An 18,350-nucleotide genomic window follows, 5' to 3' on the forward strand; every position below is an offset into this window, starting at 1 on the left:
GAGGCTACCCAGATGGAATATAAAGTGTTGCTCCTTCACCCTGAGGGTGGTTTCATCATAGCACAAGAGGCGGCCGTAGACCAACATGCAGGAATAGGAATGGAAATTGGAATTAAAACGTTTGGCAATCAGGAAGTTCCGCTTTTTCGAAAAAGCGGTCCCCCAGTTTTAGACGGATCTCACCAATGTAGAGAAGCCGCACTGGGAGCATTGGATACAATAGATGAGCTCAGCAGAAAAATAATAATTCTACACCCCAATCCAACACTAATCATTTTCAAACTGTTTCTGGAATTTTGCTGCTGTGTTTAAATGCAAAATAATAGAACATTTTACAACTTACAATATATTAAGTACTTTGTAAGATCCTGAAAAACACGTGAAAGGAGCTGTGCAAACTTATTATGTCCCCCTCTGCCTGAAATGAATCACATTTTATTCCATACAATAGATTATATACTTAACTCCTGGGATGATGTATGAACTCTAGAACCTTCTGATTCAAGATGTACCTCTGGGAAAAGGTAGAGTCTATCACAATCCTTGCACTCGTGTTTAGATAAGGAGTGCCAGGAATTAGGCCCAGCAATGATGAAGGGATAACAATGGATTTCCAGTTTAAGATGCTGTGCAGCTTCAGAGAGAAATCTGCAGATGGCAGCAAACCCCTACTGTCCTTTTTCTATAAGATAGCAAAGGTCGCAGATTCGGAAATTTCCAAGATGGGTCAGTAAAGCAAGGTATTTCCTTGTTTAACCTACTAGAATCTGTCATCTGTAAATTTAAGAAACATGCTAAAAATCCTTCATGATAACGCTATTGCTTTATTAATGAAATGGATACACTGCTTTATTAATGAAATGGATACACTGCCTACAATTACCGTAATACACTTGTGGCTCATTTATTTTAGCAGAAGTAATTGCAATAAAAATTAATAAAAAGTTTGCTTTGTGTTGATATACTACTTTAAGCATTAATACTATTCAACATGGTACACCTACAAATTAAATTATTTTGCTCCTAGAACTGTTTTTGATCACAAATATCCAAAATATCATCAGGAATTAATAAAATAAAGAGAAAAACACTTTTAAATGATGTTTAATTGTTATTTAACCCTAACTCCAACATATTGTACCTGTGTTCATGGATGTATGGACCATTTTGAAATCTGAGGTGGAGGAGTTATTCCTGTGTTGTTGAGTATGGGTTTTTGGGATCCTGTACCACACCCCGATGGTAATAGCAAGAAGATGGCATGCCACAGATGGTGAAGGTCTTAATGACGGATGCCACCTTCTTGAAGAACCACCTGTTGAAGCTGTCCTCCATGTCCTTTGATGGAGCTGGTTGAGTCTACAGCTTTCTGCAGCCTCTGACAATCCTGTGCATTGGAGCCTACATACCAGGCTGCAATGCAACCTGTCAGAATGCTCTCAACTGGACATCGATAGAAATACGCAGGGTTCTTTGACAAATTGCCCTCAAACTCCTAATGAAGTAGTGTTGGTGGTGTGACACATTTGTAGTTGCATCAATATGTTGTGCCCAGGACAGATCCAAAAACTTAAAACTGCTTGCCCTTTCCAGCGCTGACCTCTTAATGATAACTGGTGTGTGTTCTCTCAACTTCCCCTTCCAGAAGTCCACAATCAATTCCTTGTTCTGGCCAACTGAAAGAGTAGCCACACCATTCTTGGCTGTTAAGTTCCAGTGAAACTTCAGCTATCATTAGTTATGGATGATAATTTTAGATACTAGATTAACAAAAAAATTGCAACTAACTGAGCATTAATTGCTGTGGGTTGAAAGTTCTGAAGTTCTAACAGTATTGCAAACACAATTTACACTTTTCCTCTGAAAATTTCTGATTCTAATTTTTAGAGCTGTCTCTAGTCCCAGATATCCCTACCAGAAGAGATGGTTCCTGATTTCTCTCTGTCTTGGGAGATATTCACTCAATGGCAAAGTAGAATTTAAAATGTAACTCTTACTCAGACCCATAACATTACTTTCAAGTGATCTTTGAAAGAAAAACTCAATCTACTTTCTCTTTAATTAGGTCTAATGATCAATTCTCTGCAACTCTGGGGATGGAGAATTTCAGAGATTCAGTTTGAAATCGCTACCTCCTTAACCTATAATTATGGATCCCCCCCCCCCCACCCCGTTCAAAAGTCTCTTTTTGGAGAAATGGTTTTATTTCCACTGTCAAGCCCATTTAAAATCTTGTGTCCGTTCTCATTTTTTTAAACTCCAAGTACTACCAATCCAACTTACTTAGATGCTCACAACAGGACAATGCCCCTCATTATAGAAATTAGCCTAGTAAATGTCTTTCAGCCTGCCTCTCTCCTTTCCTAAATATGAAAGCCAGTACTTCAACTGCACATTACTTCAACTATCACATCAACACCTTGTACAACTGTAACAGTGTTATATCTAAACTTCAATCCCCATGCAACAAAGATAGATGTGCCATTTGCCTTCCCAGCTATTTGCTACAACTCCCTGCCTACTTATTATGTTAAAAGTCCATTTGTACTTTATTTATTTGCATTTTCCCTCTATTCAGATAATGCAGTAAACTTGTATATTTCAGCATCCTCAGTTTGGCAGATTTTCCAGATTGTTGAATTCTACTTCTATTAATACCCCACAGACTTCTAATAAGCTTTTTAAAAGATATTACGGAGTCATTTAATATTTTTTCCTATGAACCTGTTAAGCTTAAAGAAAACTGTAAGCAGGTCATCATTGAGCTTAAAGGAAATACGGGAAATGCTTCAGGTGAGTTAAAAGGAAGGATGGTTAATGGGCTACACTGAGGTAAAAGGGAGAATGAGAAATGCCATTCAGGTGAGTTTAAAGACATCGTGGACAAGGAGCCCTAGTGACTTAAAAGGGAAATAGAATAGGGCCCTAGTGAATTTCTAAGAGTTGCAGGAAGCAATGGGCAACATTTTTTTTTGAAAATGCTTCCACTGAAACTTTACTGTTTTAGACCTCTTGAAGTTGAACACAAAAATAATTTCAGAATTCTTGTATCACATAGGGATTTGGAGGAACAAGAAATTAACTTTTATTGAATATAATGTATTTAATTGCATAATGGTGCTGACACTTTGCAGTGGTTCAACTATGGTAAAAATGTTTTCTTAATGATTTTCATTTGTACTTAGTGTCTGAGGCTTCTTGCTTAGGTGTCCAACAATAAGCAGCTAGCACAGATGGATTTGTTACCCAGATACTGTTTCTTCTTGACTGCACTGTCCTGGTGAAACCTTTCACCATGTGCATCACTGACAGCGTAAGATTTGCAGGAAAGAAATCTAAATGGGAGTGCAGAAAATGTATCTTTTGTGACATGTTGTATTTCATGGTTTTGTATGCTTGAAGCATGTTGCCAACCAGCTGCACATAGCTTGTTGCCAAGAAAATTTTCAACAATATCCTTGAATGCCTTCCATGCAATTTTCTCTGGTCCCACTAGAAGTTCTTTGAATTGCCTGCCATTGTATATTCTGTTTGATTTGTGGACCAACAAAAAATGTCTTCCTTAATCTTGGCATCAGTTATTCTGACTTGAATTATGTAAAAGGGAAATTTCATGATTTTTATAATCAGCAGCCCAAAATCCATAAGATACACCTGTAGGAATTCAGAAAGCAAAATCTTTGTTGTCCAGTGAAACAAGACTCCAGTAAGTTTAAGGTTAGCAGTGGAAAGATGATTCCAGCAAACTAGAAAGGGGCCTATTGTTTCTAAAAGAAGCCCTGGAAATAAGACCCCAGGGAGTTCAAAGAAAAGAGCATCTGTGAAAAATTGCAGCTTGGTGAGCCACTGGGATCTCTAAACAATCAGGGCAGCTTTTTGGTTCATGTTAAAGTGCATGACCTCAGACTTTCCCACATGAAACACTATAATCCTGTTCTTAGTCAATACTTACAGAGGTGTCAGCATCGGATATTCATTATCTCAACACCTCGACATTTCTATAGAGCACTGAAGCAAATTGAGAAGGTCCAACCCTGACAATAACCAGAATAAATTCTTGACATTAAGCTGATATCACTGTAAATGAAGAAAGCCATTGCACATTTGAAGAGTGAATGGATATCCTGGAACAGGGAGAAGCCACACCATGAAAACTCTGGTTACTCTCAACACTGAAAGCCCATATTTGTTTGCCAAAAAGCACTTTAACATGAAACTCTTTGAATGCCAGTCATGTAGGACCACGGATTATATCTGCAGGCTCCTGCTACATCACCTTATAGGATGTTCATTAATACATAAACCAGTACAGGTCTTTCAGTTCACTTTTTAAACTACTCCAAGATCATTCTAATGCTTCATTCCCAAATAGCCCTCTGTTTCTTTCATCCATCTACTGTAGTACCTAACTAAGAGACTCCTAAATGTCTCTAATATATCTGCCTCTACCACCACCCCGGCAGTGTGTTCCACTCATCCACTATTCTCTGTGTAAAAACTCTGACATCCCTCCTGTATTTTCCTCCAATCACCTTAAAATTAAGCCCTCTTGTATTAGCCATTTACGCTCTGGGAAAAAAGTGCTGGTTACCTACTCTATCTATGCCTCTTATCATGTACACCTTTGTGAAGGCCCCTCTCATACTGTTATCCTCCAAAGAGAAAAGCCATAATGTGTTCTATCTTTCCTCATTATACATGCTCTCAAAACCTGGCAGCATCCTGGTAAATCTCCTCTGCATGCACTTTAAAAGCTTCCACCTACCTCCTATAAAGAGGCAACCAGTACTGAACACAATGCTCCAAGTGTAGTCTAACCAGAGTTTTACAGCTGCAACATTACCTCATAACTCCATCACAGGCAGGCTTTGGACAAGCAACCCCATCACATAAAAACTCAGCACTACAGAAATGCCAACAGAAGCTCCAAAGACTTCATCCCTGGGATAAGAAGGATCTTCGATAGGTTACATCTTGGAAAAACTGGCCCTGGACAGAGGACTCTGGTCAGCAGCCATGCCCAGTTGGGGTGATAGCCTTAAGAAGAACATTAACTCATATCTCTTCAGCTCTCATATCTCCCGACTAATGAAGGCCAGCACACCATACAACCTCTTAATCATCCTATCAACTTGCACAGCAATTTTAAGGGATCTGTTGACATCCACCCCAAAATCCCTCTGTTCTTCCATACTGGGTGAGAATGCTGCCATTAACCCTGTACTCTGCCTTTAGGTTTGACCTTCCAAAGTGTTTCTCTTAACATTTTTATGGATTGAACTCCATCTGCACTTTTCATCTCAGTTCTGCATACAATTAACATCCCATTGTAACGTATGACAGCTTTCTACACCATCCATAACATCAACCTTATCATCATCTGCAGACTTACTAACCCTATGCTTCCACTTCCTCATCTAAGTCTTTTATAAAAATCAAAGGCAGGGTCTCAGAACAGATCTGTGGAACATCCATGGTCACCAAACTTCAGGCAGAATGCACTCCACCTGCCTTCAGTGGGCAAGACAATCCTGAATCCATATAGCCAAATTTTCCTGGATCCCATGCCTCGTGACTTTCTGAATGAGCCTACCATGAGGAACATTATCAAACATCTCATTGAAATCTAGATACTCCACTTTCATTAATTTGTTTTGCACATCTTCAAAGAACTCAATCTAACTTGACCTTTCCAAATCCTTCTTATTAACTTAAAATATATGAATAGAGGAGCGGAGTTGACGACATTACTGAACGTGTTTAATTTAAGATATTGGTCTAGCCTTGTTTTGTTCCGTTTGCTTTTTTGGATTTAGTATTTAGTTCTTATTTTTGTTTTTTTTGGGGGTGGTCTTCATATTCTTTTTTCTCTATGATTAATTACATCATGAGTTTGGAAATCTATTATACCTGTGTTATCTGAAATATTTTCTGTATATGTTTATTAACAATAAGATTACTCCAATCTCTTTGTATTAACATTGTTATTTTGTTTGTAACTTTGGAAAAATTTAATAAAAAGATTTAAAAAGAAAGAAAGAACTCAATCTGACTTGTGGGGCATGACCTGCCTTCATAAATACTGACCAACCCTAACCACACGATAACATATGCTCCTATCCCTGTCCAAGACTGTGGTAAAGGTCAGAGGGTTGGGGTCTCTGTTTCCGAAATGCTCTCCCGTCAAGATATCTAACACCTGACCAGGTTCAGTGCCAAGAACTAGATCCAGTATGGCCTCTCCTCTAGTTAGCCTATCCATATTGTGCCAGAAATCCTTTCTGGACACACCTGACGAATTCTGCCCCACCTGAACCTTTTTCACTAAAAAGATGCCAATCAATAGTAGGTTAGTTAATCACCAGTGACAACTGTTATTTTTGCACCTTTCCAGAATCTGTCTCTCAATCTGCACCGCAGCAGATCAGTTGCTTTTGGTGGAGGGGGTCTAGAGAATACTGAAGTACATCAGCAGCTGATGCAATTAGGAGATGTAAGGAACAAACAGCAGATTCATCAGATACAAGAACTCAAGAGTCTACCATCCTCTCATAAAGTTCAGTTTGTAAAGCAGCTGTGGAATTGTACACACAAACACATGACAATAATTTTCAATAGTTTTCTCCTGTATGAAATTGCATCTCCTGTACTGACCAATTGGGAATCAAAAGGAAAAAAATCAGTCAAATATACTTTATTACCATCATATAGTATTTACATTTTGTTACAATCATATCATGAACAAAAAGTTTCAAGTCAATGATGGCGGTTTTCATCCTGTGCTGCTCGTCATCTTCTTGATGTACTGCCAGCCCTTTTCAGTGTATTCATTGAATTTTGTAGGTGCAGATGATAAGAAAGATACAGTCATTTCAATTCCTGCAAAACATCATTCAAATAAAAGCTGGTTCAGTCTTTAATTATGTCCACAACAAATAACTCAGGCTACCCAATTCTCCTCAATAATAATTAACAAAGGTGGACTTGTATGATAAACATGGGTTTCAATGAAACAACAAGGGATTCTTTGAATTACAGTCACAGTTCATGTGTGATTGTTGATCTGCAGTGGTTAAGCTACACCTTCATTTTATTATCTCATCCTTATTTTTAAATCCTTCTTCACTATTCCCATTTAATCTCTTCCAGCTTCTCAAGATATCTACCCTCCTCCAATTCTGGCCTCAGGCAACCGTACCTTCAACTACCTTGGCTCCAAGACATTGCCCTCCACAACCTCTCTATCCTAATCTAAATGGTGCTCCAAAGCCCACCTCTGGCAAGATTCCTGAATTGGTTGATCAGCATCAAATTTTGTTTGATAATGAGCCTACTAGTCAGCTGCAATATATAAACATTGTTGTTTTGGAGTCAGGATCAACATTATACATATGCCCTTATGGTAGTTTAGTTTTCTTCAGCACGGAGTCGCATTGAATACTCCCATTGTTCACATTCTAACCTGGATTAGAGCTTTACATAGCTGATGAAAGCTAAAAAAAAATACGAGTTATGTAGAGTTGGTAGAAACAACGTGAATCAAGGCCTTCTTGAAAAAATAATTTTCAGTCCTCAATGACAGATGGGATAATTACTGGGAGCTGCATTGACTTAATTAGCCAAATGACCACATTTGATTGTACATACAATCAAGGTATATAAGCTACCTCACATATTTATATTTATTTTTTTATTATTGTGTTCTTTATCTGAATGTGTATTTTTTTCTGTGCTGCATCAGATCCGGAGAAACAATTATTTTGTTCTCCTTGACACTTGTGTACTGGAAATGAGAGTAAACAATTGTGAATCTTTCTGTACAAAACTTTCCTACGATTCTAGTTTCTGTGCAAAATATTCCAATAATACCAGGATGTTACACTTTTCAGAGGGCAACAGTTCTGCTGGGCATTTCCAACATTTCATGCTTTTACTTCACTTTGTCTTCAAAACCTAGTTTTCTGAATATATCCCTCACCTGCTGCATACACTAATACTGAAAAATCTCTCACTTCATTAGAGGCTAAATGACACGTTTTGATTATATGGCAGAATTGAAGCAATGCAGAATTTCATTTCCTATATTATTTCTGTCATTTGCCCTTTAATTATACAACACTGAATTTACAGCTCAAGTGTCAGTCAGCCTCTCTGCTTGTGCAAGTTCCTTAATTGAAACAGTCCCAACTATCACCATGTTGTCTTATCTCACTGTAGCCTGTTATACTCTTCCTATTAAAACTATCATCCAGCTGCCTAAAATCATGCCATTATCCCAATGTCACAAGCCAGTTCATGTTCAAATAATGTAAGACTGATTTGTTCCTATTGTGCCACCTACCTGTCAGCTCCACAGCCTCCCACGTTCTGCAATCTATATTCTTATTATGTAACAGTGCTTGATGCTACAATTCTCTGGAGAAATTTCTGCTTTTACTAAAATGTACTGAAGGAAACAAACTGCAAGCTGTCCCAGGGTAACAAATGGGTTTCATTTTCACACTTTTGTCCATAAGTGAGAAAAGACACAAAAATCAGTCCATAGGGTAACCATACCCCCATACTACTGTAATGAATGGCATTATAAACACAAAACATTGATAAAACAATTGCTAAAAGAGAGGGGAAACAAGTTCTGTTGTTCAAAAGAACAAAGGCAAGTATATTGAACTTTGAAATCTAATAATATGGAAGCTTGTTCACATATACAGGTGTCTATAGGTCAGGCATTCATGACCCAGGGATAGCTTGTACATTGCTTAGACTCTTTTTGTGCAAGTTAAATTTGTGTTTTAATACAGACAGCTTGCTATGAATGGTGCACTCCCTTGGCTCTAACTCAGAGACAACAGTGCCGACCAATAAATTATCTAATTATTTAATGCTTCAACATACTTGGCTGCAGTTTAGGCTGCCAGAGACCTAGATCTGGGACTTTTTACCTCTGCTTTGGTATTTATCTTGTGGCTTGGCCCATGTACACACTCCCCTCTAAGCTATGCAGGTGCGCGGCTGCACAGCAACTGAAATGCTCCCATGAACATAGCCTTTGTTGCCACACAGCTGGAATTTTCTTTTATATAATGTTTTATTAAAGTGTCATGCAGTTTTCAGGCTGTGTAAAAATTTCCTGCTCAGAGCAATGGGTGGTCTGTGCAGCTATAAGAAAATGAGAGGCAACGTCCCCCATTTACCAGCTTTTAGGTTACCTGTCCCAGCTCAGTGTCAAAATTTTCCCTTGTGTTCCTGTGAATCATTTTGTTGTATTAGCAGTGACACATTTAAGAGGAATTGAGGGTCAGACAAACAAAATTTAATGATATGGAAAAGGAAAGGGGCATAAACACTACCTCATTGGGCCTGTAAGGAAGTCTTGAAATTAAGGGCAGCATAATTACGGATTAATTAAAATGAGAATCAGTTTTCAGGGAAAAAAACTTGTTCCCAATTTAACTTCAACTCATTCAAGATTGTTTAATGTCATTTCCAATACACAAGTGTAAAGGAGAACGAAACTTCCACTGAACTGGGTTTACCAAAAGTATGATGTAAAAATTAATCCTGCACACTCCTCCCAAATATAGTTTTTTTCGATTTACATGGATGTTGCTCAGGCAACATGTTACAGGTAGTCACAACATTGCAATCTTGCCTTTATCTTTAACATGCGAGCCTTCGTCAGTAACCTACTCGAATGTAGAGTACTTCACACACACACGCCTGACCCCAATCTTTCATCAACCTTCTGGGGAGAGTGGTTTGATTTTTACCCTCTTTACTAGAGCAACCTATAGGTATTCCAAGGATTAGTACTGGGGCTTTCCACTAACACTGGCTCAACTCTACCCTGCGGTGTGGTTACTTAAAATCTTTCCATTAACACGTCTAAGCAGAAAACCCATGAAGAATGTCACACAATGTTACAACTCTCAATATCAAGTTTTCCTTGATAATTTTCCCAACGTAACAACTCCAAAATCATGACTGAAAATGCACACTGAGGTAAGGATATCAATCACAAATTCATTGCAAAGTAGCAAATATAGTTGACGCACCACACATCAGTCAGCAGACAAACAGGCCATTTAACCCAGCGGTCACCAACCACGGGGCCGCAAAGCATGTGCTACCGGGCCGTGAGGAAACGATACGAGTCAGCTGCACCTTCCCTCATTCCCTGTCACGCACTGTTGAACTTGAACATAGGGTTGCCAACTGTCCCGTATTTGCCGGGACATCCCTTATATTGAGCTAAATTTGGTTTGACCTGTATTTCCCCCGCTAAGGTAGAGCGTTCCTATGAAACCTTTCATGCTGAAATGGCGTGAAGCGAAGAAGCAATTACCATTAATTTATATGGGAAAAATTTCTGAGCGTTCCCAGACTCAAAAAAATAACCTAACAAATCATATGAAATAACACATAAAACCGAAAATAAATAACACTAACATATAGTAAAAGCAGGAGTGATATGATAAATACACAGCCTATATAAAGAAGAAATAATGTATGTACAGTATAGTCAGGAAGATGAAGGCAAAACCGATTTGTGGGGGGGGGAATTGACATGTACGCGCATATGATCACATGCGCACGTCACGCGTGCGCACATAGGTGCCCACGCAAAGCTTCATGGTCATGGTAGTCTTTCCTGAGGTAAAATGTCCCGGGATTTGACTGCAACTTTTGTCCCTTATTTGAGAGTGAGAAAGTTGGCAACCCTAACTGTAAAAGACATGTTGAGGTGAGCATAAACCTACTCGAACACCCCCCCCCCCCCCCACCTGGTCAGCCGGTCTGCAAGGATATTGTCAATATTAAACCGGTTCGCGGTGCAAAAAAGGTTGGGGACCCCTGATTTAACCCAACCAGTACATACTGATATTTATGCCAGAGCCTCCCCCTTTCTATATTACCTTAGCCTTCATTTCCTCTGCCCTTAATTGCTCCTAACTGACTAGGTAATCCAAAAGCTGGTACAAGAGAAAGAACAGACCATCGAGGGAGAAGCAGAATTCCCTCTCCTATTTAACATCTGCATACTCCTGCATGCACATGAAACTACATAGTGCCACTGCTACTTCACAGTCCAAGTGTCCGGTACTTAAAGCTTAGAACAAGAGTCACACAAGAACAGACACTTTGACAAGGACTTAAACGTTTGCTGGCATTATTAGACCCACAAATAATCAGTGCCTTCTCAAGTCAATTTATAGATATTTTCAACCATTTACCTGTATTCCAGTATTCAGATATGGGAACATTCAGTTTGGGAATATCTGGTAGCTGAAGAAAGAATATAAACTATTAAATACAACAGATCATTCCACAGTTAGCTTCAGAAATATCTTTAATAATTTGGAAATGATACTAAAATCGAAGGTGTTGTAGAGTTATGGAAAAATGCAGGGGGATCTTGATCAGCTAGGAATGAGGATTGGCAAATGGCTTTCAATCACAATAAATGCGAGGTATTACGTTTTGGGAGATCAAGTCAGGGTAGAATTTGCAGGGTTCTCGGGTGTGCTATGGAACATAAAGACGAGTGCAAGTGCATAGTATGCTGAAAGCAGATAGGGTGGTAAAGAAAGCATGTGGCACGCAGGCCTTCAGTCAGGGCACTGAATAGAGGAGCTTGGAAGTTATATAGTGTTATGTGCTCCATACAAGACATTAGTCAATCTGCACTTGGGAGTACAATGTGCAGTTTTGGTCACTGTTATTTACTTATAGAGATACAGTGCCATGCTGCCCAGCAATTCCCCAGTTTTTAAATCCTATCCTAATCACAGAAAAATTTACAATGACCAATTGACCCACCAATCAGTACATCTTTGGGATGTGGGAGGAAACACAGCAGACGTGGGGAGAACATACAAATTCCTTACATGCAGCGGTGGGAATTGAACCTGAATCACTGGTACAGTAAAGCATTGTGCTAACCACTATGCTACCACGCCACCCTATAGGAAAGATGTTATTAAACTAGAAAAGGTTTATCAGGATGTTGTCTGGACATGGAGCCAGTGTTACAAGGAGGGTCTGTGTAGACTAAGACTTTATTCCCTGGAACGTAGGAGATTGAGGGATAACCTGATAGAGGTATACAAGATCACAAGGGGCAGGGTGAAAGCACACAACCTTTTTCCCAGAATGGAACTAGCTCGCTGGACATCACAGTCAGTATGGATGAGTTGAGCTGAAGTGCCTGTTTCCATGCTGTTTTACTGTGACGCTAATACAAAGTACCCAGCAATTCCTGTACAGTCAACAAACATCAGTCATGTTTCAAATGGAAGCAGCCACAGTTGTATAAAACATTCAAAGATCTGACCACAAAACTCTAGCTCAACTTTATGCATATTACTAAGGCTTCTACGCCCAATTTAGGTGAGATATTAAATGAAGATGTTATCAGCTGTATTGGGTGGGCCTAAAGAAATTCATGGTATTATTGAGTAGGGGCCCCCATCACCAAATCAATGATTATTCCTTAACTATCATTAAAAGAGATGCAAAGTACTGCAGATGCTGGAATCTGGAGCAACAAACAAAATGTAAGAGGAAGCCAGAGGGTCTAGTAACATCAGTGAGGTTGTGGAGATGGTGGGAGGGGGAGAAAGGGCACAAAGGTGGAGGAATTGTCAAAGCTTTAAGCTGGAACTCTGAATCGGGACTAAGGAAGTTAGCCAGTATAATGAGGGGCAAACACCAAGATAGTGCCAGCTGGTGACTGGTTGACCAAGGAGAGGTGAAGATGATGGGCAGATCAAGCCAGGTAGGAGAGGGAGAGAGATGGAGTTGGGAAACAGAAGCAACTGGATCATACATGGAAGTGGACAAAAAGAAAGGGCAGATGGAGTCTTTCCATTAATAAATTACTTGGTCATTATTAGACTGGCCTTCATGAGCAACAGGGGTTCACTAATATAATGGTTAAAGTGATAGCATGGTATCCAGAGTACTGGACTACATATACCAGTGTGAATCCCACCACTGCAACTGGGCAACTTAAAGTAGTTACACAAATCTGGAATTAAAAGAGTAGCAGTGACTTTGAAACCTGCACATCATCATGAAAACCCATCTGGTTCACTGCAGTGCGAATCTGTAATTTTTACCTGTAGGACTTGTTTGTGACTCCAAACCCTGAGCAATATGCTTGAATCTTCAGCATTTCCAGACAATCCCCAATTTCAAGGGAAATCATGGGCTGCAAAAATGTTGACTTTGACAGTGATACTTACAGCCTCAAAATGAATATATAAAAAATATAATTGCTGTTATGGAAATTGAACCAAGGAGGGAGAGAGAACAAGTAATTTACTTCACCAATTACCTCCACTCCAATGTACTTCGACCATTGATCCACAGCCTCTGGCACTGCAACAGACACCTTGTTCAACACCTGACAACTTTGCTCACCACTTCCTAATAAGCCTTGGTCATATACAAGGTACACGCTGCCTCCAATTATCCCAGTCTTTGTAAAGAGCCTTGAAAACAAAATCATAATAGAATAATTTTTTAGTTTCCGTTCATCAGTTCCAAGAACAGAGAGACTACCTTAAAGCACTGTACATTGCTTCAACCTACCCACTTTATACCAGTGGAACAGTGCTGTGATCATCTTTAATGCTATGGTTCAATAAGTAATATGAACAAACCTAGTAAAAATCATTCAGATGCACAGAATTTCTTCTCTGTTTCAAACTACAAAGGCAATGGCTATTCTAGTGCCAGTGAACATCAAATCCAATAATGCAAAAAATTGATTCATGTTCCTTCCCAGCCAGCATCTGCAAAGCCAGCAGCTGTTTGCTACTCCCAGATAATGGTACAACCATGACAGTAGCCTTACAATAAATGTATTTAATGTGAAGTCCTTTGCACTGTAGCTCAGCTTAAATGTAAGTTCTTCCCCCTCTCCCATATTTTGCAGGAGTTTGTTAACAAACTTAAACACTTTAATACAGTGAATATAATCAGAATCAGATTTAATATCACTGGCATACTTCCTGAAATTTGTTGCCTTTGTGGCAGCAGTATAATGCAATACATAACAATAGAAAAAAAACATGAATTATAGTAAATATATATATAATTAATAAGTAGTGCAAAAATATAAATAAATTAGTGAGGTAGTGTTCTTAAGTTCAATGTCTATTCAGAAATCAGATGGCAGAGGGGAAGAAGCTGTTTCTAAACTGTTGAGTGTGTGCCTTCAGATTTCTGTACCTCCTTGCTGATGGTAGCAATGAGAACAAGGGATGTCCAAGATGATAGGGGTTCTTAATGATTGATGCGACCTTTCTGAGGTATTGCTCCTTGAAGATGTCAGAGGCAATTCACTTCAGAAGATTTTTTTTTCACTCCTCAGGTGCATGAGTAAACTGAAGCAGCCCTCTGAGGTCACCTGGCACATGATCCTCTTCAGTGATGTGAGATGAGATTCCTCACTGCCAAGATTCAGAATTTCAGAAGGTACATAATTTGCTCTTGAAACCATGCTTTTCATTCTGTGTATAACCTTTTATACTTTGTTTCCCAGTGAGTAGTGATGGCTAGACTTGAACAGAAAGCTTCTTGTTAACAGAATCAAGCACATTCATAATAAGGACAGAAAATGGTTAAGGAGGATTTTTTAAAGTGCTCCTGCCTCTTCATCCTTGATGGGATTGCCTTCTTTCTTGGCACTCAATGAAATGGGTTTTTTGGTATCTACATGTAGATGTCTTTGAGATGAAAATAATTTATCAATCCCACAGCTATCATCCAAATTTTGATGCACCTTCAGACAAAAAAACCTTTGAAATACTGCCAGTGGATCTTCTTCATCCAAGTGGGAAGCCATCTGATAATGCAGCAATCCCTCGGTCACACACTGCAACATCTGCTTGGACTTTTCTATTTGGTCTCTAGAGTAGTATTTGAACTCACAACTCACTTTCCTGGAACTAGAAGGGCTGCAAAATATTCTACCCTGTCCAAACCCAGATGGTTACTGTTAGGGAACGTTCAGAAATATGGATGTCTCTATTCTGGGTATGAAACTCCAACATTCAAGAAATTGGTATTTTGGGCAGTTGATGATAAAGTTACTATTTAATTTTGGAACTTGAAATTGATATTTTGGAGAGGGTGGTCAATTGGGGAGTGATCTAAAACATTGTTTTACTTAACAAGAATGTTTTACCCAAAAGGTTAAAAGATATTGTACATTATCAAAACATTAAGTTTTAATTCTTTTGGAAAGCTTGTTGTAATGTAATCACACTGTGTGCCTCATAAAATGCAATCACTAACTAGGATTGAGGTCATACTCAAAGTAAATGCATAACGTGCTTGAAGAACAGCTTGTGTTGCGTATGAGAGTTCAGCTTTGATCAGTGATGAAGTGAAAGAGCAGCAATACATTGCTGACCATAAGGAACCAGAATGAGAACACAAATCAAATGAGCCAGTCCACTAAAATCTCAGTACAGGAAACTTAAAAAAATGAACGCTTCCCATCTTCATCCAACCACTCCTGACAGAAGCAGACCCACAGATGCAAAGGTATGGAAGTGTGAGAGTGAAGAAACGTAGACAGAGCATGTCAGCAAACCGTGATGGAAGCCCTAAAATGTACATCAGCTGTAGTTTTACAAAGGCGGTTGTTTCAATGTGTTAGGTGTTTAGTGGAATAGACCAACACAGGAAGGTATTGGGAAAGTAGATGGGAAGGGATCCAAGTTATGGCTAAGACACCAAAGCTTGAAGGTCAGGCAGACAAAGCCTAAAGATGAAAGAATGTCAGAAGGCAGTTACTTTATCCTGGGTGGCAGCGAGCTGAGCCCTTTCAGTAGTGGGGCCAGACATCACCAGGAGGGGGTATCATTAGGATAAGACCCTATCGCCAATAAATATAGATCACCCCAACCCCTCATATACATGAATCAAGGGGACCTACCAACAGATGCAGGATTACTTTGACTCAGACAAAAAGTGAGGTCAAATACAAATAGGATTAACAGCATCTCATCTTCCACTTGCGCAGCTTACAACACAAAGGTATGAATGCTGCATTTGCCATTTTCAGGTCACACATACTCTCTTCCCACACGTCTACTGAAATTGTTTCTTCCTTGGTTCACCTTTCCCATTCCCTCTTTCCTTCCCTATTATATTCCTTCAACTGACTCCACCTATCATCCACCAACCCAGTCCCATCATCCCTCACTCTGACAATCTTTCCTTTGCAGAAGGTTGTAAATCTAGTCAGCTCCATCTTGGGCACTAGCCTACAAAGTACCCAGGACATCTTTAGGGAGCGGTGTCTCAGAAAGGCAGCGTCCATTATTAAGGATCTCCAGCACCCAAGGCATGCCCTTTTCTCACTGTTACCATCGGGAAGGAGGTACAGAAGCCTGAAGGCACACACTCAGAGATTCAGGAACAGCTTCTTCCCCTCTGCCATCCAATTCCTGAATGGACTTTGAAGCTTTGGACAGTACCTCACTTTTTTTTAATATACAGTATTTCTGTTTTTGCACATTTTTTAATAATCTATTCAATATATGTAACTGATTTACTTATTTATTATGTTTTTTTCCTCTCTCTCTGCTAGATATGTATTGCAATGAGCTGCTGCTGCTAAGTTAACAAATTTCACGTCACATGCCGGTGATAATAAACCTAATTCTGATTCTTCCCTCTCAAATACCTTTTGCCTCTAAATATGATGCTCACTTTGACCGCAAGATCCATCTGTACGGTTGAGGATCCTGCCTTTAACCATGCAAACACGAGGAATTCTGCAGATGTTGGAAATTCAAGCAACACGCTTCCAGCAACTTTGATGTGTGTTGCCTGCGTTTAACCATGTTTTTTTTCCCCTTGATATTTGACTGCCTAAGATGTAACACCTCACACTTGCCCAAATTGAGCTCCATCTATAACTTCTCCACTAGTTCTGCAGATGATCTATATAACACAGAGGTCTCAATACAAGTCCCTAGGGAACACGGATCTCCATGCATCTTAACTTTCTGGAACAGCCTACCCATTAAGGACTTGTCAAATGCCTTACTAAAATCCATGTAGACAACATGCACTGCTCCACCTTCTCTCTTAGGAGTTGAGCAAATCGTCAGAAACGATGGGAAGCTGGTCAAGCATGGTGACTACTGTCCAGCACAGTGGTCAGCCGAAGCTCAGTCGACCACTGCAGAACTGTCTCAACACCCCCTGGGGCTCGTAATTATTCCACTACAGCAGTGAGTGGGGGGCCTTTACATCGCCATTAGTAAAGGCAAAACTCCTCCACCATCTGCATCTGCTTGCTTCACCACCTGTGTCCAGGCCTTTCCTTCCGACAGCCACCATGTGTCCCACCACCAAACATCCCGCACATTCCCCTCACCTGGCGACAGCCAGCGCCCGGGACGCCATGAGCAGGCGCGGAGGAAACCGGTATCTCCAACTCCCAGCTGCCCCAGCCTGACCTTTCGCACTGACGTAATCGGAAGAAAAGGCTCGTCGAATTTTAATTCCAAAACTCATGGATTTTAACATCAGACACCCTCATAAGGAATTGTTTTCTCGCCCCTTTATCAAAAATCATAGCATCGTCGGACTGGGACGGCTTGTTTTCCCAATAGGTTAGAAGGTCGCCATGTTTAGTCCTGGCAGGAATGGAGCCAGGACGTTTTGCGCATGCGTCTTTATGTCGTTGTGCCCTGCCTTCGTTTGGTCTTTGCTGTGAAAGGTTGGGTGAAGGTCGTGACTTGTATAAGATAGCCATTAATGTTTTGTTTGGGGGTGATTAGCAGTCACTTAAACAAGTGTATATTGTTCTAATCAGATTTGTCTTTCATTATGGAGGTGTTGCTTCACTAGTGGTTTTAAAGCCCAGTTGAGATTATGTTGCGACGCTATGAAATCATCCCCAATTTCGGCATTACTGACATCCACGCAGGCTACAATTAGCAATGGTTTATTGGGTTAACGTAAGAGGACCCAAATTTGGTCATCCAATATTGGCAACATTAGTGGAGTATTGGAACACTTCATTCAAAAGTTCATGGGTTAACAGGTCAAGTCGTCACTTTTTATTGTCAGTTTGACCATAACTGCTGGTACAGTACACAGTAAAAATGAGACAACATTTTTCAAAACCATGGTGCTACATGAACAATATAAACACTACACTGAACTAGGTAAAAAACAACACAAAACTACGCTAGACTACAGACCTACCCAGGACTGCATAAAGTGCACAAAACAGTGCAGGCATTACAATAAATAATAAACAAGACAATAGGCACAGTAGAGGGCAGTGGGTTGGTGTCAGTCCAGGCTCTGGGTGT

General features: G+C 39.8%; 1 protein-coding gene across 1 annotated transcript; it reads right to left on the reverse strand.

Annotated features, from left to right (window-relative positions):
- Positions 1–6,678: 6,678 nt before the first annotated feature.
- On the reverse strand, positions 6,679–17,571 carry micos13 (mitochondrial contact site and cristae organizing system subunit 13). The gene is given in 6 exon segments (XM_072244627.1): positions 6,679–6,879; positions 11,235–11,286; positions 13,340–13,496; positions 17,405–17,447; positions 17,450–17,501; positions 17,503–17,571. Coding segments are annotated over 6 exon segments (465 nt in total). The 5' UTR covers positions 17,557–17,571; the 3' UTR covers positions 6,679–6,772.
- Positions 17,572–18,350: the final 779 nt, after the last annotated feature.

This window comes from Mobula birostris, chromosome 26 (genome assembly GCF_030028105.1).
Source record: "Mobula birostris isolate sMobBir1 chromosome 26, sMobBir1.hap1, whole genome shotgun sequence".
Classification (NCBI taxonomy): domain Eukaryota; kingdom Metazoa; phylum Chordata; class Chondrichthyes; order Myliobatiformes; family Myliobatidae; genus Mobula; species Mobula birostris.